Below are 26693 nucleotides of genomic sequence, written 5' to 3' on the forward strand. Positions count from 1 at the left end.
CCATACCCTTCTCCAGGAGGGGAAGGGAGTGGGCGGGGCTGCTACTGGGGAGCCAATAAAGAGTCGGGGGCAAGATCTGCATCTGGAGGGCGTGGCCACTCGTATAGAGGGAGGGTGGGGCGGGGTTATAGGGACAAAGGACCAATGGAAATGCAGGAAAGGGTGAGAGGTCGCGCTGAAGGGCGGAACCGATGAGAAACCAGCCAATGGTAACTAGAAAGCACGGTGGGAGGGCGGGGGAGAGGGTGGGGCGAGCCCTGCTGGTGGCAGGCCAATGGAGGTTCGGGGGCGGGGCTGTGGACGGGCGGGGGCGCGGAGGGGGCGGTGGCGGCGGCGGCGAACAAAGAGGCGGCAGGAGCGAGTGGCCGACCGGAGCCGAGCGCAGCCGAGCCGGGCCGAGCCGGGCCGAGCCGGGCCGGGCCGGGCCCAGGAGCGCGCAGAGGCGATGCGGGCGTCCAGGCAGGGGTCGGCGGGTCCCTGAGCCCCGCTCCCGGGCTGTGAGGGAGTCCGTGTGGCGGAGGCACCGGCCACCATGGCCGGGGTCAGCTACGCGGCGCCCTGGTGGGTGAACCTCTTGCATCGGCTGCCCCACTTTGACCTGCATTGGGAGGCCACCAGCAGCCGGTTCCGGCCCGAGGACGCCGACTACCAGCAGGTGACGCGCGCCCCTGGCTTCTGGATCAGGCTCCGGGTCACAGCCCCCTCCCCTGGGGCCTCGAGACCCCCAACCCTTTCCTTCTGGAGGGTCCCCTCTGGGCCCCGGGCCCCCTCCTTGAGGGTCCTGCAGATTCTGGCTTCCCCTCCTGTGTTACCAGGGTCTCTGCTGGGTCAGTAGAGTCGCCTTCCTCACCCTCATGTCCCCCATTTCCATCCTGGGCGGGGGCGGCCTGACGCTACTCTCCAGCAGAGCCCCCTACCCAGGGCCCCCGGAACAGAGCCCTGGCCAGGCGGGAGGGGATTCCTCGCTCCCTCCTGCCCCAGCTGGGGAATCCTGCCACAGGCTATTGGCTGGTGAGTACCTTGGGCAGAGGCCAGCCCTCTGTGGCTGGTAATGACCCCCTGCTCTGTGGTCAGGCTGTGGAGTGTACATGCTGTCGTCGGTGGCTGTGGGACACCAGCCTGGTGAACCCTGCGGGAGGGAGGCCCTGCAATGTGGGCCTCAATCTGGAGGCTGGGAGAGGCTGAGCCGGGGCAGACGTAGAGGCGGTGGGGGGCCCTTGGCTGCCCTTTCTTTCCCTGTGGAGCCCTAGGCCTGGCATTAGGCCAAGTCTGGGCCCCACCCCCACCCCTGGCTGTCGTTTGAGTGTAGGGCAGGGGACCGGGCTGGGGGCATTTCCTTCCTCTGTGGAGATCAGGATTCCGGACCTGGGTGACTGGTCACCCTGAGAGCACCCTGGCGTTTGTCTCTGGGGATCACAGTGGACCCTGGGTGTCGTGGGAATCCAGTGTTTGGGGGCGAGTAGAATCTCCCTACTCAGCTGTGTTCTCCCGGCCTCCCTTACCCAAACGACAACTGACAACCGGAAGCAGAGGTTGAGGGCACCACGGGAAGTTTGCTGCCCTGTTCCCGTGCTTACCTGACCCCAAATCTGCCCGCTGATGGTGTTTCTAAGCAGACTAGAGAGGGGGTGAGGGATTGGCTCAGGGGTACCCAGAGATGGCCTGTAAAGGTTTGGTGTGAACCCGTGGCCTGGGAGCTATTGGGAGGAAGGACACGCACTTCATGCTCCCCGGGACCGTGGCGGTGGGATGGCTTTGTCACTCTCCTCCCCAGGCGACTGCTGCTTCAGCAGCATGTGCTTTGCTTGGAAAGTTCTCTGCCCCAAGGGTTGGGCGCATTTGTCAGTTCTGAAAGGCTGGAGGCCCCTGGGGCATCCTGGTGGCTGTTTTCTGCCCCGAGGCGTGCTGGTGGCTGTTTCCTGCAGCCATGGGTGCTGCATGCCCGGGCTGCAACCACTGTTGAATTTGCTCCCACCCCTGGATTCCTGCACTTGTGGCAAGGAGGGAGTGAGGGGCAATGATGCCTGCAGCTCACAGGGGCCCTGGTTTCTGCCCCCTTCTCTGCCCTACTCCCTGCTCTGCTGTGGGAGGGCTCTGACTCACTTCTCTCTGAGGAGCAGAATTAGCCACTGAATAATTCACGGTGTGGAAACCAGTCTGTCTCCATCCCCCGCCGCCTCCACTCTGTTCGGGGCTGTGGACATGCGTCCTGCCCTCTGTGTGCTGGTGCTTTTAGGCAGGCTCTTGATCTTTCTGAGCTTTGCTGCCTCTTGAAATGAGGGCTGCTGTGCCTTCTTTGCAGGGGTGCGGCAGGCGTGGGCAGGAGGAGCTCCCTTCCGGGTGGGTGAGCAGTGGTTGGTTGTAGGCCCCATCCTGCCTCTCTCGAGAGGTGTTGCTAGCTGTGGGTGGGGGTGGCTGCTGTGTCCCATTCAGGATAGTGACACTTACCCATTCTGACCTTAAATGTCTGTGCCCTGCTGGGGAGGAGGGCTTCCAGAGAGAAGGTGTGGCCAGAGGCTAGGGGTTATGGCAAGGGCAGACCAGCCTCAATCCTTTGCTATTCCCTGCTCTCACAGGCCACTGGCAGGGGCCCTGGCGAAGACCCCAAGCAGACCCCCAAGTCCACTTCGAAGCCTGGGTGAGACTGCCACTCCCAGCTCTCTTTCGGACAGCTCGGTTGTCTCTCCTTTGCAGATTCAAAAGTTGAGGCCCAGAGAGAGGGCCTGGCCCAGCCTGACCCAGGAAGCAAGGGGGAGGCCAATGTCCCTGCCCCATTGGCAGCCAGTCAGCCTGGGGTCCCACTGCAGGGGGGTGGGGTGGGGGACTGTGGAATTAGGAACTGATGGGGCTATTATGAGGGTGGTGGGGACCTGTTGGAACCTGGGCCTTTACCAGGGGAAGGGGGTTGGGGTTGGCTTCCACCAACATTAAGATCTCTTGGAACAAAGGATCTTGGGATACCATATTTGCACGGCCTTCGTCCCAGGAGAGTAACCCCTCTGGGTTCCTCTGAGAGCCTGTGATGTTGCTGAGTAGATTTTATGGGTGTGATGGCATCTATGGGCAGGGGCTAGAAGGGGCTTCTGGGGTCTGCTCTATGTGGCTCCCCAACTTGGGCTGCCCCCAGGGGCTGCTGCCTGGGTTCCCCTGGAATTGGGCCATTCCCAGCTGCTCATACTGCCTCAGTGGCTGATGGGGCCTGCTCAGGTCTCTTGAGGTGGGTTGTGGCTCTTGGTGCACAGGGAGGCCCTGAAGACCTAAAGGGATGGAACCTGATATAGCCGGGTGGCCTGTCCTCTAGGTGAAAGTCTTGATTGTCCAGGCAGGGGCCTGTCCTATCTGTCTGCAGTCCTCAGGTATGAGTAGCTGGACCTTTGCTTGGGGTGGAATACGGGTGCTGGGGTAGGGCATGTTGGGCCTGCATCTCAGCTCTGTCATTCCTACCGTGTGACCTTGGGTGGTCCACCCAGCTCTCTGGGCCTCCGTGTGGGACTAGGGTCTGCTTCCTCATCTCTTGCCAGCCTTTGTGACCCAGCATGACCTCATGTCCTTAGGCAGGGATCAAGTTTGTGTTGACTGCTGCCCATCTTTCTCCCTCTGGCTCTCTGTCTCCACCACTTCAGGGCAGGCTGGAAGCTGAAAGGACTGTTAAGGCCAGCGGTGGTACATAGGGGGTGTTAGCTGCCTGGGCGCCCAGAGGTCCAGGGCTTGCTGCCTCCTCCCTGACTCCGTGTCCATCCCCTGGCCTGCAGTGGCTCAGTGGCATACTGGCCTTCCAGATAGACCTTAGCACTTGCTTCAGGCTCACCCAGAGGGTGGCCATTTCCTGTTAGAGCCCTGAGTGTTCAGATGTTTCAGTCAAGACCCTAACAAAAAGATGGAGGTAGTGTGGCCAGAGCTAAGGAAGAAGGTTGCAGGCCACAGAAATAGAACATGCCAAGCCCCTAAGGCAGGGAAGCCTGAGCCTCAGGCCAGACCAAGGAGAAGCCCTCTGGTCTGCATGGTCAGGGGGACAGGGTGTCCCAGGGAGTGCTGGGTGTCGCACTGTGCTGGAGGTGTGTGAGCTCACACTGTGTGGTTTGAACAGCCCTCAGGGCCAGTGGTCTCCTTACAGAGCTTAGAGCCAGCTCATAAGAGCATAGCCCTCGGTTTACAAGGTCAGCTGCTTGCCTGGCTGCAGACCTGTGGCAAAGCGGCCTTATCCTCTGGGCAGGGCTGGACTCATTGTCATTTCCCCACAACTCAGGAAATGAGCTCTGGTTAGAAAGGCGGTGTTATCGCCTGTCTTTCGGTTTAGAGGCAATGCAGGTTCGAAGGACATGCTGGGAAAAGAAGCTCATGATGACACCCCCCCAGCTGGATTGTGTCCTGGCGAATGTCTGTATGGAGCGGAAGCCACTTTACACCAGAGTGGAGCTGTATACCTTCTTGTACATGAGGTACACCATGTATCTTTTTTTTTTTTTTTTTTTTTTTGGTACCAGAGATCGAACTCTGGACCTTGTGCTTGCTAGGCAGGCGCCAGAACCACTGAGCTAAATCCCTGGCCCCATCAGGTATCTTTGATGTGTCCGTGGCCTTGCTTCTGGGTGCTTTCTCAGTGCCCCACAGTGCTGAGAAGGATTCTGTGGTTGCAAGTGATGGAAGTGTGCTAGACACAGTGCCCTGGGGGCTGGGTGGAAGCCTCTAGAGCCAGCCCTGTGAGGGTGCGAGATGATGGGCCGGGCTTAGGGGTGCAGAGTGCAGGGGGCCTACTTCTGGGCCAGTTGGCTCAGGGTGTTTGCATCGTGGTCAGTGCTGAGTCCCAGGGAAAGATTCAATGGGCACCACCCGGGTCAGTGTCACCTTGTGGCCAGGGGCCATCCAGTCCACTCCCTCAGGGGTTGGCTACCACCCAATAGGGAAGAAATGCCATGTTCTCCCTTCCTGTAGGAACCAGTGGCTCCTGGTTTTGGAGACTCCAATGTGCATGGCCAATGCTGTGCTTGGGAGTTTGTGGGAATCTGACCGATTCCCATCCGAGTGGGGCCCTGGACCCCTCAGGAAGCTGTGGAGATGGATCTTCAAGAAGGCTTTTGCTGAGTGTGTAGGGTCATTCTTCCCCAGGGTGCTGGCTCCTTGAGGGCCACTCCAGTCTGTATGCAGGGGCCCATATCCACCTCTGGGCTCCCATGGGCTTCCCGGGCCAGCCTCCACAAGTCCAGGACACAAGACCCTCTGGCTGTAGCTACTGCTCACGTTCTGGGGGAGCAGGTGTTCTGTGGCTTTGACCCTCAGTGCACAGCTGCCCTGCCCAAGGGACTCATGCTGTGTGTTTCTATAGCACTTTTTGGGAGTAGCCACGGTGGCCCTGGGAGCTGGACACCATTTTCCCTGCATGGGCAGAGGTGGGGCCCCTGGGCTGGAGACAGGCCAGTGCTCCTGTTTCAGCCCAACTCCTTCCCTCCCTGTGGACACAGCTTTAGGGGTCGGGGCCGTACTCCTCCCCCAGAGGCAGTTCTTGGAGAAGAGGAACTGATGCTGCAGCCTGGGGTTAGGGGTCAGGGACATGGGAAGTGCCTGGGGTTGGGGCATGTGCCAGCGGGTGGTGAGGGCTGCAGCAGGACTGTGAAGGGTGGGGCTGCCTTTCCTGGGATCTCTGGGGAGCTGTCCTACCCCTACCTGACCTGGGTGCACGTGGCCCTCAGGGACATCTCACAGCCTTGTGGAAGGCTGAGGACACAGAGGCTGGCTGCTGCAGCCAGCCTGATGAGGCTTTGATGGGCACCCTGGGCACTGTATCACCCCAAGCTGACAACCCCTCCCACTGCTAGAGGCAGTCCTGTGGCCGAGGCGCCCTCAGCCCTTAGCTGGCACGTCCTGCCCCAGAGAGGTTAGCATAGGCCCGGGTCCTTAAGGAAAAGGGCATATATGCCATGGGAGCCAGGCCCCAGGGAAGAGGCCAGCAGCTCAGGCCTGTGTGGTAAGCTTGTTTCTTTTGCGTCTGAGGAGGGTGCTTGGCACAGTGCACCCCTGCACCAGCTGCTCCGTCTCCTGTGCTCTGGGCTGGGTTCCTGGCCATCGTGGTCCTCAGTGTATCCAGCTCTGATCCCAAGTTGGTTTGGGCCATGCCCTCCTGGGCCCCTCTCCTTGGTAGGTGGCCTGGCTCTGTCTCTGGGCTCCAGGCTGCTCCAGTGGGCAGCCAGGCCTGTCCAGCGGTTCCTGGCTGGGTCGGACCTGTGGCTAAGTCCCCAGGTGACCAAGTAGAGGCGCGTGCACACTAGCTTGGTGAGAGCTGGGAGCTTTCTGGCGTTACTCTGAAGGCTGTGTCCGAACATGGGGTTCGAGGCAGCTGTGTCCCCTGTGGCAGGGCAACTGTCCTGCCCTGCTCCTTGCTGTCTGTGCCCTCCTCAAGGGTTGGGCCGCAGGGATTCTGGGGCCCAGCCTGCGAGGGGACAGAGAGAGCTGCTCTCTGAAGCCCAAGCCCAGTCCTGCCTTGGTGCCCTCCTTCTAGGTGACTCCAGGAAAGTGACAAGCACAGCTGCAAGTCCCTGGACATTGGGCCTCAGGGTGGATGGACTGGGACGGAGCTGGGGCCTTGCTCCCCTCCTTCCTGCACAGCCGTAGCCAGCTGCACTTTCTCCAGGCACGAGCTCACTGTCATGGAATTTGTGAAACCCAAGCCAGGCCCGGTGGAAAAATCTGTTTTTAATTTCTGGCCGCCGTGGCTGAAAAGCACCACCGAGTGTGGTAGGGGTGGGGGCTGCACTGTGCAGCCAGCTTGACGCCTGCACAGCCTGCTCAGGGGAGGGGTGGCCTCTCTGCAGGCCACTGGACATTGCTTCCAGCCTGTGGGGTGCAGGCTTCTTTCTGTTCAGGCTCAGGTGCCCAGGCTGCACTGTGGGAACTAGCCACACCTGTGGCATCTGGGGACCTAGAGCAAAGGTGTGAAGCTGGCCTGTGGTGGGCACTGCTTAGGTACAGGGCTGGCCAGGGGAAGCCAGAGCGCAGCAGAGTGGGGAGTCCCTCCTGCTGAGCAACCCTAATGGGCTGTGCAGAGCTCACACACAGGGGCAGGGGCTTAACCTTGGTGGCCCCTCCCCCTGGACTCAACACACTGGTGTCTTTTTAGATGGTGCTGGGGCCAGAGCCCCTTATGCAGCCTCTCAGATGCCCCAAACCTGGTCTTATCCTCTGGCAGCCCTAGGGCTGCCCTGGGAAGCTCCTCATGACAGGGAAGGGTCCCGCTGCCCTTTGCACTGCTCACAGCTCCTGTCGGAGCCCCAGTCTGGTCCACCAGAGCCCTACCTCTGCCACCTGACTCCGCCTGGCCTCAGTGGGAACTGCTGTCTATGAGCCCTTCCCTCCCAGGGCACTGGCCAGGAATGCCAAAGTCCACTAGCTGTGTATGTGACCCCCTCCCAGGGCCTATTCCTGTCAGCACTGTTGGGGACTTGGCAACTCCCCAGTGACCCAGGAGAAATCAACCTGGGACCAGGCACACAGCTGAAGGGCCAGTGCAGAGCAGGCATGTGGCCAAACTCATGCTGTTTGGTGAGCCTGCAATGAGGCCCTTTGTATGAGGACGCTCGAACCCTCTGGCAGGCAGGTGTAACTGTGTGATCCTGAGTCCTGCTCCAGGAGGGCAAGTCTGTCCTTATGGGCCTCAGCCCTACTCCAGGGAAGCACGTGTGACTTTGTATGGGAGCTTCCCTGCCCATGTGCTCCCCCAAGTCAGGCCTTAGAGCGCCATGTTTGCCCACCTGGAGCTGCCTGTGCTGCCGGGGGAAGGTATGCCTTGCTCCACGGTCTCCAGGTCCACACTGGCACTGAGCCTGGCTTGTGTCTGAAGGTGCGCAGGTGCACATGTCCAGAGGTAGAAGGACCTGTGTCCACTGGGGCTGGGTGTGCAGCAGCACGAGCAGACTGTCAGGGGGTCTGGGCAGGATGCTGGCTCACCATGCCTTCTGCGCTTGCCTGTTCCATACATTCTGTGGAGTCTCCCGCTGCCCAGCCTTTTTGCTTTTCTTTTTTTTTTTTTGGTACTGGGGATCGAACTCGGGTCCTTGCGCTTGCAAGGCAGGTGATGGAACCACTGGGCTACATCCCCAGCCCATGCCCAGCCTTTTTATAAGCCTTTGGTGACACGTATCGGCCCCCTTCTCATGGAGCAGGGCTGATCAGGGCCACCGGCCAGGGCTCAGAACCCTTGGAGGGCAGGCTGCCAAGCAGGATTTGGGTCCCAGTCTCTCACCTGAGGTCTCTCACCCTGGAGAGATTGCCTGTGCTGAATGTTGGGGGCATTAGGGCCTTCCTGAAGGGCTCAGGGTTCCAGACCCAGGGCAGCGTATGCTTAGGTCTGGAGGTCAGAGAGCCCCAGGCCCGGCCCCAACCCATGCACTTCTGGTCAGTCTGTGCCTCAGGGCTTGTTGGGTCCTCCATAGGCCTGACTGTCTCAGAGCCAGCTGCTCTGCTCTAGGATGCAGTGAGACTTCAGACCCCATGCTTTCCAGCCTGTTGGGTGTTTCCAGAGTGGGCGGGGGTTTAGAGGGCTCGGGGGCACTGGGGAAGAGTCAGGACACAGGGCAGGGGCAGCCTCCTCAGTAGCCACAGTCCACGGCTTTGGGGCTGCACAATCTCCAGAAGAATGAGGTGGTCCAGCCTGAGGAGTAGGAACCCCAGATTCAGAGACGGGGGAGCAGAGACCCCAGTGAGGGTGGGTTGGCCTGCAGCCCCCTCTATGCATGGCTGAGTCCCTGCTGAGTCCCCTCTGTAGAGCACAGTGTCCTTCCTGCAGCCCATGCTGTGGCTGAGGGCTCAGTTCAGTGCTGAGTGTCTGCCTCGCTTGACCGAGTCCTTACATCACTTCTGCCATGGGTGGAAAATTCCATGTGGTCAAAGCCCAGATGCTGATCAGACATTTCCCATTCTCATCCTGAATGGGCCAGGGACAGCGGCAGCTGGGCTGCCACCAAATGCTGTTGGCCTGGTGCCCTCGTGGACACCTTTCCTCTGTGAATCAGGCCATAGAGTTGGGGCAGAGGTCATGCTGGCCAGAGTGCTGTCCCCCGAGACAAGCGAGTCAAGGCAGCTGCAGTGCTGAGTACCCTGATGCCCAGCCTTGTGCACAACCAGGTGGGGACAGCTCTGCTGGAATGCAGGGTGAACTGAGCGCCTGGGCGACCATGCTATCTGGCCTTTGGTGCCATCTCCTTTGGTCTTGGAGCCAACCCTGCAGCCTGTCCCCTGACCCCAGTTTCTAACCACTGAGCTTACCTCACAGCTAGCCCTGCCAGAGGGAAACTGCCTGACCCTCTAGGAGTTTGGGGTCCGGAGATGGGGTGGGCTCTGTCTTGAGCATCTGTTGCCCAGGCTCTGCACTGCGTCCTAGGGGCAGACTAGAAGCTAGGCTCTGAGGCAGGTATCCTTCTCCCCTCCCTGCCCAGTTGATGAACCTGGTGGAGCCTTCCCAGCACCACACACAGGGATGTGCAGGCAGACCCCCAGGGCATAGAAGGTGCAGGTAGTCCCTGTCATGACAGTCAGAAAGGGCTTCCTGGAACAAAGCCAAGATGGGAAGAGAAGGGATACCAGGTGTGGTCACGGGCTGCCCTAAGGGTAGAGCAATGGGCATGTCAGGCACCTGGTCTGCCTGTCATGGCCTCTAGGCCCTGAGTAACTGCATCCTTGAGTCACCCCCTCCCAGCCCCAGGACACATTCCTATCCTCAAGGACCTGGCCCTGGGGTTACTTGGGTGCTGGTCCTACCCTTGACCTTGACTGGGAGTTGTCCCACCCAGGGATCTGTGGCCAGGTCTGTGCTCCGCTGCCAGGTGCCCCAGTGGATGCCCAGGGGCTTGGGAGCCCCCCAGCGCACGCGCATGTGTGTATGTGTGTGTGTGTGTGTGTGTGTGTGTGTACATGCCTGCCTGCTCTTATGCATGGAAGTGGTTGTTAACATTTGTGCATGAGTGTGGATGTATGCTTGCACTTTGTACATTCAAGGTGCTGGGTCCTCGTCTTTCCTCGGACACTTGGCTGTAGAGCTGGACCTGGAAGCAGCTCCCCACCCCCAGAGCAGCTGACTTTTCCCAGGGTTTCCCTGAGTAGGCTCTGCTCAGAGCATCACCCCTGATGCTCACTCATCCTCAAAGCAGCCTTACTGGACAGCAGTGTTGCTGTCTCCCACACATCGACCCTGGCCACTGTGTAAAGTACAGACTTCAGGACGCTCTTCCTCCTGGTCTTTTTTTTTTTTTTTTCCTTTGGCAGTGGTGGGGCTGAACGACCTCCCTAGCCTTTTTTATTTTATTTTTTTAAAAATTTTAAGACACTGTCCCATTGAGTTGCCCAGATCGAGCTCAAACTTGATGATCCTCCAGTCTTAGCCTCCCAGAGTGCTAGGATTACAAGCACACGCCATCATCCCTGGCTTCCCTGATCTGTTGTTTTCATGGCCCCTCTCACCTGCACAGTGCCAATGAGGCCTCACTGCCCCAGGACAGGGCCACTGTCTGCTGGATACCCCCCTTGGCCACCTTGTGCCTGGCGCCCTGGGCTGCCTTGCAGCACCCTGGCTGCTGGGCATCAGCTGTCTGCATGGGGCAATGCCCTCTAGAAACAGGCTCGCCTCTCCCTAGGTCCCCATCAGCCTGATGCTTATCTTTCTGTATCTGTTTCTCCATCTGGCCAGTGGGCGTATGTGTGGTCCTGGCGCCACTGAGGATGTGATCGAGGCCTGTGGACTCTTTGATGTGTCCTCTGGTTGGACAGGCCAGCCTGGGTGGCTGCAGGAGCCAGTGACTAGGGACCTGTTTTCCTTCTGTCTGCAACATGTCTGGGGTTAAGCCCTTATCTCCTCACTCCCCAGCCTTCTCTCTCCTCAGAAGGGTTTCGCTTAGGGGACACGTGTTCCAGGGCCCCTCCTAGAGGTGCATCCCTCAGTGAGCAGGGCCAGGCAAGCAGGTGAGCTAGGGCCACCCCAGCCAAGGCCCTAGAGGCCTGTGAGTTAGAACAGAGCGAGGGCCTGATGGAGGGGGCTGGCTGGCTCAGGGCCGAGATGGGGCTGGCTAGTGCAGTCCCCCAAATCATGGGAAGCCCAGGGTGGCCCTGTTTATGCATGTGCAGAGCCATGGACGTGGGGCTTTTGGAGCCTGGCCACTGAGAGCATTTCGCTGCCCTCACAGCTCTTTTCTGTCCTTTGCTTCTCACTTATCGGGAAGGGATCCCCCCAGGGCCTGTGGTTGCCAGCTGGTATGGTTGGCACCTCTGGTCTGTGCCCAGCTGCATGCGGCTGAGTGTGGATCTGGGAAGTGAGAGGACATTGCTGTTACAGGCTCTAATGTATACAGCCGACCGTGTGCTGGGCTTGGTACGAGATGGCTGTGGTGTTGCCGGGGTACAAGGGCTGTGACTGGCTCCGGCCGTTCCCCCAGGGACTCCTGCTGCGGCCTGCTCTGCCTCAATCCCCTGTGCCTTGCCTGGGTCAGTCTCCTGGGCTTTGGAACTAGCCTCGTCCCTACCCAGCCTGTAAGTGCAGGGCAGTGGGAGACAGCTCCAGGCTGAAGCCATGGGCAGGTGCCCACCTCCAGGCCCTCGCAGTGCCCAGAATGCTCCTTGCTGGACAGCCACTGGGCCTGGGCAGTGGAGGGGTGAGGGATGTAGTCTGTGACTGCAGCCTCGTGGGCTCGGCAGTTTCTGTGGTTCTTCTCCAGTGTAGGGTGCAGCCCCCACCCTGGCACAGGAAACATGAGTGCTTCTAGCCACATGGCCAGTAGGGGTGCATTTGTTTTTTTGTTTTGTGTTGTTTTCTGGTATAAAGGAGTAGATTATTTTTTTGGAACTGGGGATCGAACTCAGGTCCTTGTGCTTGCACAGCAGGCGGCGAAACCACTGAGCTAAATCCCTGGCCCTAGATTTTATTTTTTTGCATTAAAAGGTTTATTTGACAAAAATATAAAGTAGTATTATCATGAATGGAGAGAGAACCCTGGTTAGTGAAGTATAAAGCTTATACACTTTTTAAAAGGTATCAGATGCTCCAAACATCACAAAATGCAGAAATAGAACCACAGTGGTTTTTTGTTTGTTGTGGTTTGGTTTGGTTTTGTTTTTTGGTACCAGGGATCAAACTCATGACTGTGCGCATGCAAGGCAGGCGCGGTGCCACTGAGCTAAATCCCTGGCTCCACAGTGTTTTGATTAATGAACTCAAAACTCCTTTAGGAAACTTTCTCTCCACCCCTATTATATCTTTTATTTTGCTCTTTATTTATGTTTGGCTTTCTCATATAAGAGAAAACATGCAGTATTTAAGCTTGTGTGTCTGATTTATTTCACTTAACATTATGGTCTCAAGATCCATCCGTTTTCCTACAAATAACTCAAGTTTATCCTTTTTTAAAAAATAGTTAAGAGACTTTATTCTACTAGCCATAATTACAGTGCTTGTCAAAATTAAAACTGAAAACAAGTATGCAAAATGCTTGATTACTAATGGTGTACTGAAAGCAGTAAGAGGTTCTATGATAACAAATAAACCAGTTCTGAAGCTTCTCCAAGATAGATTTCATAGCTCTAGCTTCTTCAGTGTTTATCAAAATACAAAAGAGAAAAGTGCAGGTCATCTTTTTCAATGGCAAATGGCACTCCTGCAGGCTGAGGGAGGAAGCTACTTCAGATGGAGTCAGGGTGCATTCCAGGACCAAGGTCTGGAGTGGACTGACTGACCTAGCGGGCACGCGCTCCCACCAGAGACCCGGATGTTGGCTAGTGTGTCCGAACGGGCACTGGGAGCATGGGCTGCCACTCCAGCTGCACACTGATGAAAGATGAGGGTGAGGCTTGGCCCTTTCCCTGTCATGGCCCTCCTGGCCTGCCCCAGGGTGAGTGTGGGCAAATGAGGACAAGCACAGTGCTCTAGAAAGCAGGTGCCCCAAAGACGGGTGGGTCACGGGGCCTCTACTATGACTAGGCAGTGGATGGCGTTTTTTTCATCACCATCTCTCAAGTTCCCAGAGGAACAGCTGACCCAATGAACTAGCATCTGGGCCAAACTACAGAGCCTACCCTAGGCATGGTCTCTATACTGTGTGTTCAGGTGGTCTCCTTGTATTTCTGACTTTTTTTTAAATGCGCTGAGTTCGGATTTAAAACTAATCACCAAATGGATCCAGACACCAATCTACAACCCAGTGGCTCCTGGAAGCAGGTGCCCACCTGCCCAAATCCCTTCTCCGTACTGATAAGTAATTCTTTTTTTACAATAAAAAAGCTGAGTAATATTGCATAGGAATACCAGAAGCTGCCTCAGTGGAAACAAACTATTTAGACTGAATCAAAAGGGGGCTGCTGGCTGCATCTGCACATAGGCAACACAACACAGCGCGTGCACATGGTGCCCAGCATATGGAGACAGCTTCTGGCACTCGGGACCGCGAGCCCCACGTTTGCGGTATGACAGGAAAGTGCAGGCAGAGAGAAGGAGGTGAAGTGGAGGGGGCTCTGGTTCACTTCTGGCTCTGGAGCTGACTAGACAGTCAGGCCACCCCTTCGTAGCCTGTTCCTGCTGGTGGCACAGGTGCTCTGAGTGGACCAGTTCCTGGGGTGTAGCGGGTGCAGCCCCAGCTTGTGTGTGACTTCAGCTGCATTCATCGTGCCGAGGAGGTCCTGCTGGACAAACACCAGGTGGATGGCATCCTGGGGCTCTTCCTCAGCCTCATGAGCTCCTCATGGCCTCACCCGTACCCACTCTGTCATTGCTGGCCACCACAAAGCTCAAGCCTTGGGTGTCTGCAAGTCGTGGGGGCCACAGTGGCCAGATGTTGCCCCGGCCACCCACATCCCACACAGCGAGGCTGATGTTCTTGTATTCAGCGCGCTCCACGTCGAGACCTACGGTAGGAATGGTGATCACAGTTTCACCGAGCTATTAGGAATTGTGCTGTGTGGTCACAGGTGTGCATGGGTCACTGTGATATGATGCCCCTTACTCTTTTGGGAAGATACCTAGAAAGGTCATGGCTGGGTCAAATGTATTTCTACTTTTAGTTTTTGAGGAATCTCCACGCTGATTTCTGAAGTGGTTGTACTGGTTTACACTCCCACTGACGGTGTAGAAGTTTCCTTTTTCCTCACAGCCTCTCCAGCATTTGTTATTGGATTGCTTGATGGTGGCCATCCTCTGTGGAGTGAGATGGAATCGCAGTGTTTTAATGTGCATTTCTCTAATGGTCAGCAGTGTTGAACATTTTTTCATGTTATTCATTGGCCATTTGTACTTCTTCTTCTGAGAAGCGTCCATTATTTTCTCTCACTAGTAGAGGTGCATCTGAACAAGGAGTTTCTGGGCCTGCCCCTTGTTCTGGTCCTTCTCTGAAGCTCTTTTCCTGGTGAAAGCACATGGCCAGGTGAACAGAAGAGTGAGGTGTCAGGGGAAGGAGGGGCTAGCGCTTGCTTCAGCAACAGACAGCTCTGGGGCTGGGGTCTGTCACCCTCCTTCCCCGTGACAGGTGCTTGGGACGCACATCACTGCATCGAGTAAACTGTTTCCTGTGGGGACGCCTTGCCTTGGGATAGGAGGGCTCTGCCGCCCCCAGGCCAGCCGGCAGAGCTGAATGTCGAGTGGGGGTTGCTATAGGCAGCTGGTGTGGGTGCCACCCCGAGGGACGTGTGTGGAGGGGCAGCTTCCATCTCATCCCGCCTGGTGCAGCTCCCCCATGCAGTGCCCACTGCCGGTCCCAAGGACAGCTCCTCGGGGCCCCATCTGGGCAGTGGTCCCTCACAGCCCCTAGACTAGTTAGTGTGAGCTGGGACAGTGCCTCTGCAGTGCTCACCCCACAGACTTCTGTTGTGGCCCCCGGCAGGCCCTGTTTCCTAACAACCCCTAAATCTCAGCACTGTTGGGGAGCAGCGTCAAAATGGCAAAATGCTCCACTGTCAGTGAGGACACGGGGAGGCAGCAGCATTTCCACCTCCTCGCATCCCGCGTAGGACTGAGGCCTGGCAGGGGCACTGCCCTGGAGCAGCCTGATGGCAGGGGCAGCAGCAGTGCTTACAGCCCGCCCCCAGTCCTGCTCTCCGCCCGGCCCTACACTTGTCAGGACTGCACTAAGCCTTGTGCCCCTGTCTTCACCCCTTTTACAGTAGAGAAGACAGGCCCAGGCAAATCAGGGCACCTCCTCGGCCACAGCCCCTCCAGCCCACGAGTCCCTCTGCGTCACTACATGTTCTTAAGTACCGCTCACCCGAGCCTCTTCTTGGGGCCTAGTTTGGCAACTGCCCTTCCCTAGACCCTGGGCCCAGCATGTGAGAGGTCCCCCCGGGGGAGGGGGCAGGGCCTGGCTGTGCCTGCCCAGCCTCTCCAAGTGGGGTCGGGGTCAGGTCCTGCAGTCCGGGGTTCCCGGTGCCCTCTGAAGCGTCAGTCACTTAGGTGTTGGGCACCTCTATCTTTGTCCTGCAAGCCTGGGACAGAGCCACCTCCCCGGACTGGGGAGGATGCAGTGGGTACCGGCCACAATCGCTAGCAGCCTCCCCTACCCCCAGGCGCTGCTGCTGTTGGGGGCGGCTGCCCTGGCCTGCCTCGCCCTGGACCTCCTCTTCCTGCTCTTCTATTCCTTCTGGCTGTGTTGCCGGCAGCGCAAGACCGACGAGCACCTGGATGCAGACTGCTGCTGCACTGCCTGGTGCGTCATCATCGCCACGCTGGTTTGCAGGTGAGGCGGCAGTCAGGGGGTGGGGGATGGGGTGGGGAGGGGCCACCAGGTGGGTGGAGCCAAGAATGGTGCCCCGCCTCACAGCCTGGTCTTCTCCAGCGCCGGCATCGCAGTGGGATTCTACGGCAATGGGGAGACCAGTGATGGCATCCACCGGGCTACCTACTCGCTCCGCCATGCCAACCGCACGGTGGCTGGGGTGCAGGACCGCGTGAGTGGCCACGGGCTGTGGGTGGGCTGTGGGGGGTGGGTTGGCCTGCTTCCTAGGGCCTCAGCTCCGTCTTGTCCTGGCGGCAGGTGTGGGACACAGGAGTGGCCCTGAACCGCACGGCAGAGCCCAGTGTTCAGAGCCTGGAGCGACAGCTGGCTGGGAAACCAGAGCCCCTACGGGCTGTCCAGAGGCTGCAGGGCCTTCTGGAGACCCTGCTGGGCTATGCCGAGGCCATCCCCTTCTGGAGGAACCCGGGCGTGTCCCTGGAGATGCTGGCTGAGCAGCTGGACCTCTGCGACTGGTACAGGTGTGGTCCAGTGCTGTGTCCTAGGGCACCCGGGGCAGTCATGGCCTTCTTGGGCCCACCCTGTTCTCAGCACCTAGCACCCGAGGCCTCATAGGTGAGGGCAGGGCAGCTGGAGATCCCCAGCAGTGGCAGGAATCTGCCAAGGGGACATTTTCCCCAAGAACCCATACCTGTCCCCAAGTCTGCAGCTACCGGTGGGGACCAGGCTATTTGCCCCACTCTGACTGCCCCTTCTGCCCCTCTCCCTGGATCCCATCCCCATTCATGGCTGGCTCACACCCACCTGTGCCCACAGGTGGCTGGGCTACCTGGGGTTGCTGCTGCTTGACGTCATCATCTGCCTCTTGGTGCTGGTGGGCCTCATCCGCAGCTCCAAGGGCATCCTGGTTGGGTGAGTCTGGGTGGTGGGGTGCACCTGTGGGAGGGACAGGGTGAGCACCTGGAGCACCATCTCTCCATCAGCCTTGGGGTCTGTGGCAGGACCCAGAGGCCCTTGCCCGTGGTCTGCCCGAGGTGGGTTTCTGGTACAGAGCCTGCTCCGAGATGCCCGCACCCTGAGCCTGGCTCAGGCTCAGGTTGCCTCAGGAAGATCTGCACATGGGAGACCTGGAGCCACCTGCCCAGGGCCCCAAGTTCTAGGGAAACCCGGAGGTCAGGCTGGAACTCCGTGTACCCTCCGTTCTTGGATGTGGAGGCACTGTGGTTGGCTTTGTTACTCACCAGGCTGGCGGCCTTAGGCAGGTGTTGCATCAGCTCCCGTCTCTGTCCCCTTGTCCCAAAAAATGGGAAGAGTGACAGCTTGCTCTCAGGGGCCCTGAGGTGGTGTCACTGCCCCTCCCCGAACAACGGCATAGCCACATCCCAGCACCTGCATGCACCTTGTGCAGGGAGAGTCCAAAGGACTGAGCAGCACTCCCAGGCCTCAGAGGGACGAATAAGTAAAACAAAGATCACAGGTGATGAAAATTAGAGAGAAGCAAAGCCTGGTCAGGTAGCAGGGCAGTGTGTGCACTGCACCCAGGGTTCATGAGGGAGCGGGTGGAGGAGCAGAGGCTCAGGGGAGCAAGAGGTGCACACAACACACAGGCCTGCAGGATTGGGAGTGGGCACAGGGTGTGGGGCCAGAAGAGGTCGGTGAGGGAGCCCCAGCCATGCAGGCACGAGCCCATCCGCCCAGGGCACTGGAAGCCTGCCCATGGGGATGGAGCATGGGAGGGCCTGGTCTGGCCAAGGCTAGCAGGCCCCTTAGACTGCTCTGTGAGGCAGAAACAGGTAAGGGTATAGTCACTGAAAGAATGTTTGCTTGGCCTGTGCAATGCCTTGGATTCCATTCCCAGCACTGTGAAGAAAAAAAAAGACAGCACACTGCTGTCCGATAAAGAGAGGGCTCTGGGGACAGGAAAGGCCAAGCCTGGGGAGCCTCCTGTCCTCTAGCCAAGCCAGGAGGGGAACTTATCCAGACCCTGGACCTTGGGTGGCTCTGGCTGAGGCCAGGCCCTTGTGGCCAGATGTCCAGATATACCTGGGTTCTGTCCTCCAGGCTGTAGCCCAGTGGGTGGCCGGTCCTAGCCCCCAGCCTGAGGGCTGCTGACCGACTTTCTTTGTCCCAAGGGTCTGCTTACTGGGGGTCCTGGCCCTGGTCATCAGCTGGGGTGCGCTGGGCTTAGAACTAGCTGTGTCTGTGGTGAGTAGCAGGGGACCAGTAGTCCTCATTTGCTGGGCCTGGGTGGGAGGTGAAGGAAGCCAACAGTCTGCCCCTCCCACCTCGTCCCAGGTCACCGGGTCCTTGACACGGGCACACAGCATGTCCATGTCCCCTGAATCATACTCCACCTTCCTGAGGCAAAAGTGGACCCGGGTCAGCTTCTGCCCACTGAGGGCCCAGGGCACCACCTCCCCTGAGGCCCAGCAATCTGACCCTGTTCCTTGCCTGCACCCACCCAGGGTTCCAGCGACTTCTGTGTGGACCCCGATACCTATGTGACCAAGATGGTGGAGGAGCACTCGGTGCTGAATGGGGGTGAGTCTGCGGCCCTGTCAGAGTTGGTCCCCTGGTGGGGCTGAGCTGGGAAAGCCAGGTGAGCAAGGCTGGGGGGTCCCTGCCTTCATGGACCTTGGTCTTGGAGAAGCAGGTCCTAGGCCAGGAAGCTAGGGAGCCAACAGGACCACCTTGACCATTTTTCCAAGGCTATGGGGCCAGTGATGACTGGGGTGGGCAGGTGGCCCAGTAGGGGGTGGGGGAGAGGACCTGGGGAAGGCTGTTGAACTCCTGCAGACAGGGGTGGCTTGAACAAGCAGGGTGGGGTGTGGACAGGGGTGTGCTTTGGGGGTGGGGCTGGTGACTTCCTGATGAGCTATACAGCTTCTGTGTCTGGCCTGACCGGCCCTGGGTTCCTGGAGGCTCATTGGGAGCACAGAGCCCAGGGCTGAGTGCGGGTGCTGTCACTGCACCAGGGGCCCCAGCCTGAGTAGACCAGGGGCTCCGGTCCAGGGCAGGGTCTCCCTGGAGGCCTATACCTTTACCTACAGTCAACTATATACACGGGAGCATATGCACATATGTGCCTGCTCACATTTGCAGCATGTGTAGATGTACACACAGAGCACACATGCAGACACACTTGAGGATGCACTATGCATACACATAGATACCGTACGCAGACACACAGGGCTGCCACCTCAGCCCACTCTGCCCTCTCTCCGCAGACATTCTGCAGTACTACCTGGCCTGTTCACCCTATGCTGCCAACCCCTTCCAGCAGGTGAGAGCCAGCCCTGTCCTGGGAGGCCAGACCAGGTGCAGGGGTGGGGAGAGCCCAGGGTGTGGTGTCTGTAGAGAGGCTGAGGAGGCCCTGTTCTGGCTCTGTAGCATGCACATCCACAGCCTACAGGCACTGTGGAGACTGAGCAGAGGCAGCCAGGTGAATGGCATGTTGACATCACTTGCCGCCCTGGGGCTGCCACACTAGCGCCCTAGCACGAGCCTTTTGTCGAGACCTGCCTAATGCCACCATAGCCCTGGTCTCCTTTCCCTCCTTGGGCTGTCCGGGGCAGCCCCTAGTGGGCACAGGTCAGGTGGCCCATTGGGCAAGTGTGGGAGAAGCCTTGGGGACACCTTTTCAGAATGCTGTCCATTTGGGCATCCTGATGGTGAGATTTTAAGGGGTCAGCAGCACTAGCTGCACAAACCCTTTACCTGCTGCCAGTCTCGTACTGACGGCATGACTGTGCGTCCTGAGCACTGTCTGCCTTGAGGATGCCCTGCTTTGTTCTCTGGAGTGGCCGCAGGGTTCCATCACCACCTTGGGCTGTGTTGTCCCTGGGTGTGGAGGCAGCTGGGAGGCAGGGAGAGTCCTGGAGCCTGCAGAGTAGAGGCAGCACAGCCAGCCACCTGGGAACTTGCAGGCGGCCTGGGTGGGGGTGGGGGGTGGGCTGTTCACTGCTGGAACTCATGCCTCTCTGTGGAGCAGAAGCTGTCAGGCAGCCACAAGGCTCTGGTGGAGATGCAGGACATTGTGGCCGAACTTCTGAGGACGGTCCCACGGGAGCACCCCGCCACCAAGGTGAGGGGCTGCAGGGCCCAAGGAAGCCTCTGATAGGAGTCTGGGGGTTCCTGTTCCCCACCCCTTTTCAAATAGAATCTTCTTTTTTCCTCTCCTCCTTCCACCTTTGTTCCTTTTCCCTGGGGATTTTTGATAGACTTTAAAAACATAATTTTGTTCTTTATTTTCAAAGTAATATAAACTCTTAAAAGAAATGAGGGACTAGGGACATAGCACAGTGGTAGCATGTGCAAGGTCACACCCCAGCACCATAGAGGGGTGCTGGAATGACATTTACACCTCATAGTCCTAGAGGCTGGAAGAAGGCTGGTCCTGCCTGAGGCTGCCCTTCTTGGCTCGTAGACCCTGTCTTCTCCCTGTGTCGTCCCAGGGTCATCCCTTTCTTTGTGTCTACCTCCTGATCGCCTTTGTATGACACCAGGCATATTGGGTTAGGCGTGGCCCTGGTGACCTCAACTGTCTATGGCCCTGTCTCTGACCACAGTGATCCGAGGTTCCAGGTGGGGGCATCGGCACAGGAGTTTTAGGAGACACAATGCAGCCCCCAGCAGTAGGTTCTCTTCTCTTGAAATCAATTTCAGGATCCCAGAGGGTCCTTAGTAGAGGTGTTACAGCTGCAGTCCCAGCACTCTGGGAGGCTGAAGGAGAAGGATCACAAATTCTAGCCCAGCCTAGGCAATTTAGTGCCTTAGCAAGACCCTATCTCAAAATAAAAACTGGAGTGGGGATGTAGCTCAGTGTGAGGGCCCTGGGTTCAATCCCCAGGATTGCAAAAAAAAAAAAGAAGGAAAGAAAAACCTGTGACAGGAGGCAGTGCTAGGTGATCTAGAGGAGCCACAGTCTGCCCCCCGGTTCTCTGCATGGTCATTTCTCCGTGCATGGGACAGGGCTAGAGGTGTCTGTAAACATGAAACACACGGAACCCTGTCATGGGTGCGTAACAGGGTCAGGCTGTCTCTGCGCAGTTGTGTGTACTGTTTTATCACTTAAGATAGTGTGAGGATTTGCCCTTGTCTTCCACTGTTCTTAAATAGGACTTTTTTTTTCAGCACTGGGGATTGAACCCAGAGCCTTTGCACTGAGCTACATCCCCAGCCCTTTTTCCTCTAAGCCCACAGTGGGCTTGAACATGCAGTTTTCCTGCCTCAGCTTTCCAAGTAGCTGGGATTAAGGCCTGCCACCAGGCCTAGCTACATAAAGTTGGATTTTTGTTAGCATAGCCCATGACATGCAGTGGCTGTCTGTTCACCTGTGATAATAAGGGAGCCCTGTCTTCATGTAGTGATGACCACAGTGGGCAGGCATCCATGTGTCCCCTGTCCCTGCAAGTCCAGGGTAGACTCCAAGGTCACCCTTCCTAAAGGCTGGAGTCCTCAGTGCTGTGCCAAGGTGGATGGTCAAAGGTAGTTTAAGGGGCAGTTGTGGGGTGGAGGAGACTTGGAACTCTCGTGGGAGGCGTGGCTGGCCTGAGTCTCCCCACAGTGCAGTGTTGACCTTGAGTTTCCCTTGCTCCCAGGACCCCCTGCTCCATGTCCAGGAGGTGCTGAACGGCACAGAGGTGAATCTGCAGCACCTCACTGCCCTGGTGGACTGCCGAAGCCTGCACCTGGTGAGGGCCGCGGGGCCAGAGGGTGTGGCAGAGGAGGTCAGGAGTCAGAGCAGCCTTGTGGGGTTGGAGAGGAGCTGCAGGGCAGGGCAAGAGTTAGGGAAGCTCGGGGCTGAGGGTAGAGGGGAGCTGTGGAGAGCAGGGGTGACCATTGAGAGAAAGAGACTCATTAGTTGATGGGGGCCTCAGCCCAGCCTGGTGTCAGGGCATCCGGGCTGCTGTAGCTGAGCCTCGCCTGGGCTGTCCGCCTCAGACTTTGTGTCCTCGACTCCCTCCCGCTGTGTCTCATCTCTGCTGGCTCAGGACTATGTGCAGGCACTGACGGGCTTCTGCTACGACGGCATCGAAGGCCTTATCTACCTGGCCCTCTTCTCCTTCGTCACAGCCCTCATGTTCAGCTCCATTGTCTGCAGTGTCCCACACGCCTGGCAGCAGAAGAGGTGAGGGCAGCCGAGGTCCTGGAATGTGACCCCGGTTACACAGCACACGGGCTGTCTTAGGGGTGGGCCCACGTAGATGTCCAGCTCATGATCTTCGGCTCTAGCTGAGCACCTCCATTTCGCAGGAGAAAACCTGAGAGCTCGGCCAAGGAGGGGGACCAGAGTCTCCTGTGCCCTTGGCTTGGCCCTGTCCCCCCATGCTGAGGAGTGGCCTCATAGGTTGCTGTTCTAAGGCTGGGTCCTCAGGGTACAGGGTTGCAGAACTGTGGGTGGACCCCAGCTATGTGACCTCCAGAAGCGGGAGTCCGGGTGGTCATTGCCTGTGCTGGGTGACCAGGCTGGATCGGATTCAGCTCCCACAGACCCACTCTGTCCTTATCTTTGAAGTGGGGTTCCTGGCAGCCTCTGCCTCATGTTGCTCATGTAGTACTGGGCCGAGTGGGGTGGAGAGTGTCAGGCTGCTACCCTTGCAGAAGCTCCACGGTCCATCTCTCAGACCTCCCGCCTCTTCTCCCATTTGAAATATGTCCACTTCTTGGTGCCCAGCTTGGATGGCTCAGCTCTGATTTATTCCCTTTGCCTGGATTTCTGTTATTTTCCCTTGTGATGATGACGTTGTTGGGCTGGTGATTTAGTTCAGTGTTTTCGCCACCTGCTGCACAAGCCCAAGGACCTGAGTTCGATCCCCGGTACCAAAAAAAAAAAAGAGTGCACTGATGATGATGTTGCTGATGGTGATAGGCAGCTGCAGTGCTGGTGGCGGTGGCGACAGTGGTGGTGATGGTGCTGAAGTGACGATGGTGGGTTTAGTGGTGAGGGTGGCGGTGCTGGCGGTGGCAGTGGCAGTGACCTGGCAGCGGCAGCGATGGTGCTGGTGATGGAGGCAATGCTGTGCAGTGGTGATCATGGCCATGGTGGCTGTGGCAGTAAAAACAGTAGCTCTAGTGCAGTGGCTGAGAACATAGCACTTGAGCCACATGGCGGTGTTCAGCTCCTAATGCCATCCTTGGAGTGACGGGCAGGTTTTGGGACTGTTCCTTAAGTACTCTGGGCCTCAGTGTCCCTTGCAGTGAAAAAGGAGTTGTAGGGGCTGGGAATGTAGCTCAGTGGTGCCACCCCTGCCTGGCAAGCACAAGCTCCATTGTAAAAAGACACACTTCAAGAGTCAGGAGATGCTGGATGAGCCGCTGTGTGTGTGGACCCTGCCCTGGGCTTAGCTGGTGGTCACCAGTCAGCAGCTCCCTCTTCTGAAATGCTCACCATCCAGCAGCCTACTCCTGTGTCTCACCTGGGATAGGCAGGCCGTTAAGGAGCTCCAGAGCAGCAGAGGTCTGGTGCAGGCACCTTGGTCTCACCCTACAACCACTGTGTGGAGCGCAAGACAGAAAGCCAGAGGGCAGCCAGAAAGGAATACCAGCTTAGGCCACCTAGTGGTGCACATCGGCCCTGAAGAGCCAAAAGAGAGCACCCATCCTTCTGTGCTCCCCAGGAGGGGACTGTACCCTTTTTTTTCTTGGTACCAGGGATCCACCTCGGGTCCTTGTGCTTGCACAACAGGCGGCGAAACCACTGAGCTAAATCCCCGGCCTGCACCCTTCTTCTAATAAGCAGACAGCCACTGCTGCTTCCTGTGCAGGCTGTGGACAGAGCCTGGCATGCAGGTGACTGTGTGGTTTCTTTGTACCCAGCCAACCTCAGAGGACAAGGCTAGGGCTCAGGCCTGGGTGAGCAGCTGCAGTCCACAGCGTGCATGTGGCCCAGCAGAACTGGAAACTGGTCTGCACCAGAGCCACCTGCAGGCCTCATGCTGGTTCCCTCCTGCTGTCCTGAGTGTCACATGTTCCTTCCTGCAGGGGCCCAGATGAGGACGGGGAAGAGGAGGCTGCCCCAGGGCCTCGCCAGGTGCACGACAGCCTTTACCGTGTGCATATGCCCAGTTTGTATAGTTGTGGTAGCAGCTATGGCAGCGAGACCAGCATTCCAGCTGCGGCCCACACGGTCAGCAACGCCCCAGTCACCGAGTACATGTGAGTCACAGTGGGATGAGGCCAGCCCCAGGGGACGGGCAGAGCCAAGGCCTGCTAGCTCAAGGAGCCCCTGGGCAGAGCAGCAGCTGCGGTGGTCCAGCCTGGAGCTCCCAGGCCAGAGGGAAGGGTGGTGGTGCAGGCCGGGCCCACAGGAGGGAGAAGGGGCTGCATCACAGGTAGCCCCCGGACTCTGGGGAGCAGCCTGGTATGGAGAACCTCCTGCCCCTGGGCCAACCTGGTAGAGGGACAGTGGGGGCCACACGATCAGATGGAAGGCCTGACTACATGGTGGGGAGCAGCCTGGTGGGAGGTGGGCTCCAGCCAGGCAGAGGTGACAGGTGGGCGCATGAAATCCCCAGTGAGAACACAGGAGCCCGCCCTGTGGAGGTCAGCATCGAAGATGGGTGCTGGGCAGAGCCTCCTGGGCACAGGGTCTGCCTGGATCAGAGATGAGCCCTCTTGACAGAGCTGGGGCCACTGGCCCTTATAGCTTCTCTCCCCCCTCAGGAGCCAGAATGCCAATTTCCAGAATCCCCGCTGTGAGAACACCCCCCTCATCGGGCGCGAGTCCCCGCCGCCCTCAGTAAGTCTCAGGGAAGGAGGTGGGGCGGGAGGGACCCTTGGCACCCAGGGCCTGCGCTGCTGCAGCACCTTCATGCTGTGGCCTGCCTCTGGTGGGCAACATGGGCCATGCAGGGGCTCGCCAGCCAGGGCCTCTCCAATGGATGCTAGGATGGAGGTGCCCTGGGGTGAGTGGGCAGCCCATGGCCCTGTCTTGGGTAGGTGAGCAGACAGAAGGGTGTGACTTTCACTCTTATGAGGGGGTCTGGCACCTCTCTCCCGCCTCCCCAGAACCGGCCTTTCCTCCTTTCTTTCTTTCCTTCCTTCCTCCTCCTCCCAAGCCTCCACCTGTGTCTCAGTCTCTGGCCTCGAGGGTGAGACATGGACAAGAAGGGACAGGGTGGGTTTGGCATCAGAGAGGAGCTGGTGCTGAGCTACAAGCCCCGGGCTTCCTGGAAGGGCTGGGCTGTGGGGACAGGCCAAGGGGCTGAGGCCGCCTTGCTTGGTAAATCCTGCCGCTGTCCTGTCATCCCCTAGCAGAGCCGGGCTTGGGCGGCCCAGGACCTGACGGAGTCTGTAAGGCCCAGAGGCCGTCCCGGGCTGCCGACCCCGAGGCCCAGCAGCTGCACAGCCTGCTCGGGGCTGGCTGCACCTGGCGTTGAGGACACCCCTCTCTCTCTCTCTCCTGCACCCCTCCCACCTGGGTCCTCCTAGCGCTATCTGGCTGCCCTGGACTCTGGCAGCCACACAGGCTGGCAGTTTAAGCCCTTGGACAGTGCCCGAACGCTGTGGTAGCTGTGCCCTCAGAGTGACAGGTACTGACTGGGCCGGTCCCCGCCCCGCACGGCACTGGCCTGCTCCTCCATGCCTCCTGCCCTCCTCCCACTACCAGCTTCCACCAGTGGTGGCCTCGGGCCCTGTCCCAGGACCGTGCTGGGTGCACTGCCTAGCCAGAGGCTTCTTACTGGTCCCCAGCCCACCTGTCAGCAGGGGCAGCGAGCCCGATCCCACTTCCCCAGCCCCTAGGGACTCTGCCTCCAGCACAAGGGGCGCAGCCCTTCTTGCCCCCTCCCAGGCTGGCAGCCCTTGCCTGTGTGTGTGGCCCCTGTGGTGCCCCTGCATGCCAGCCGGCACAGGTGTGTGTACTGGGCCCCACTGACCCCTATGGCGGTGCAGGCACCTGAAGGAGCTCCTTCAGGGTCTGGCTGCTCCCTGCGTCTCTGCTGCATGTCCACGGAATGACATGGCTCCTGGTGCTGCTGCTCCTCCTCCTGCCCACTCCATGGCCACTTCACAGCTGTTTGCAACCTTCTAGGCATTCTGGGAGGGCCTCGGGAACCCCAGGAGCACTGTCCCTCTGGATCTGGGGGCTGTGGGGACCAGCGTGGAGACCCTGGGCTTGCAGGAGCCCACCTGGGGCCAGTGGGATCAGCCTGTCAGGCATCTGTGCCACTGGCAACCTTGGGCATGTGACCCGTTTGCACACTGCCTGGCCTTACCACTTGCTTTGTCTGTGTGCTCCCTGTGAGCACACACACACACCACACTTCCTTGCACACATGTTCACTGCTCAAAGCCTTCATAATCACAGTTGGGTGAGGGTGTGGTAAAGAGGCCTGGGTCCTCAGCTGGGCCAGACGGGCTGGGGCCACCTCACCCGTCACCTGTCCCTGAATCTGAGACCCAGGAGAACTCCTCAGTGGGTCCCCTCCCTGAGCCTGAGCAAGTGGGAGCATCACTGCAGTTGGGTGTAGTGGGGCAGCGTGGCTGTGACCCTGAGTGGCAGGGCGGAGGGTGAGGCGACCTCACCCCTACGGGCTCCTTGGTTGTGGCCTGTGGCATGGCCTGGCTCCGGGCAGAGCTTTGAGGCAAAGGCCTGGGCCTTAGCCCTCTGGGCAGGCAGCCTGCGTGTGGCCTCCAGGTTCTGGCTATGCGGGGTACAGTTAAGGCTCTTAGGGGTGTTAGGGCTCTGCCTGATGGATGCCCAAATGCCAGCCAGGAGGAGCGGAAAAAACTGAACTGCTCATCTAATCCAAGAGGGCTGTGGAGCCGAGGCCGCCTCCCTCAGCCGCACCCAGTCCTCCCTCCCCTCAGCTCGGGGCCTGGCCCTCTGCCCCTTCGGAGCCCCTCCCTCTGGGGCTCTGCCAGCTGCACCCTGTGCTGTATTACTCTGTTTGCTTACCGAGGACTGGTTCTGGCTCACCCCACCGAGGACCACCCTGAGGAGGCCGCTGCTGGCCTGGCCCTGCCCGGCGCCCTGCTGACCTCCCTCCCTCTGTCCTCCAG

General features: G+C 58.8%; 1 protein-coding gene across 3 annotated transcripts in view; it reads left to right on the forward strand.

The window, feature by feature from the left end:
- Positions 1–335: 335 nt before the first annotated feature.
- Positions 336–26693, forward strand: part of Ttyh3 (tweety family member 3) — a 29256-nt gene continuing 2898 nt past the window's right edge. The window contains exons 1-14 of one of the 3 annotated variants that reach the window (XM_021254706.2): positions 336–655; positions 15523–15692; positions 15792–15903; positions 15990–16210; positions 16506–16601; positions 17822–17894; positions 18155–18230; positions 18917–18972; positions 19681–19773; positions 21290–21382; positions 21683–21819; positions 23673–23846; positions 24354–24429; positions 26594–26691. In XM_021254706.2, the coding sequence (XP_021110365.1) occupies positions 533–655; positions 15523–15692; positions 15792–15903; positions 15990–16210; positions 16506–16601; positions 17822–17894; positions 18155–18230; positions 18917–18972; positions 19681–19773; positions 21290–21382; positions 21683–21819; positions 23673–23846; positions 24354–24429; positions 26594–26671 (1578 nt within the window). In that variant the 5' untranslated portion in view covers positions 336–532 and the 3' untranslated portion in view covers positions 26672–26691. Of the gene's footprint in view, positions 656–15522; positions 15693–15791; positions 15904–15989; positions 16211–16505; positions 16602–17821; positions 17895–18154; positions 18231–18916; positions 18973–19680; positions 19774–21289; positions 21383–21682; positions 21820–23672; positions 23847–24353; positions 24430–25121; positions 25391–26593; positions 26692–26693 lie in introns of those variants that run through there. The other 2 variants (XM_004840417.4, XM_004840418.4) reach the window with 2 other exon arrangements.

This window comes from Heterocephalus glaber, unplaced genomic scaffold (assembly GCF_053883595.1).
Source record: "Heterocephalus glaber isolate CG9 unplaced genomic scaffold, H.glaber_assembly_v1.0 deba00001610, whole genome shotgun sequence".
In the NCBI taxonomy this organism is placed as follows: domain Eukaryota; kingdom Metazoa; phylum Chordata; class Mammalia; order Rodentia; family Bathyergidae; genus Heterocephalus; species Heterocephalus glaber.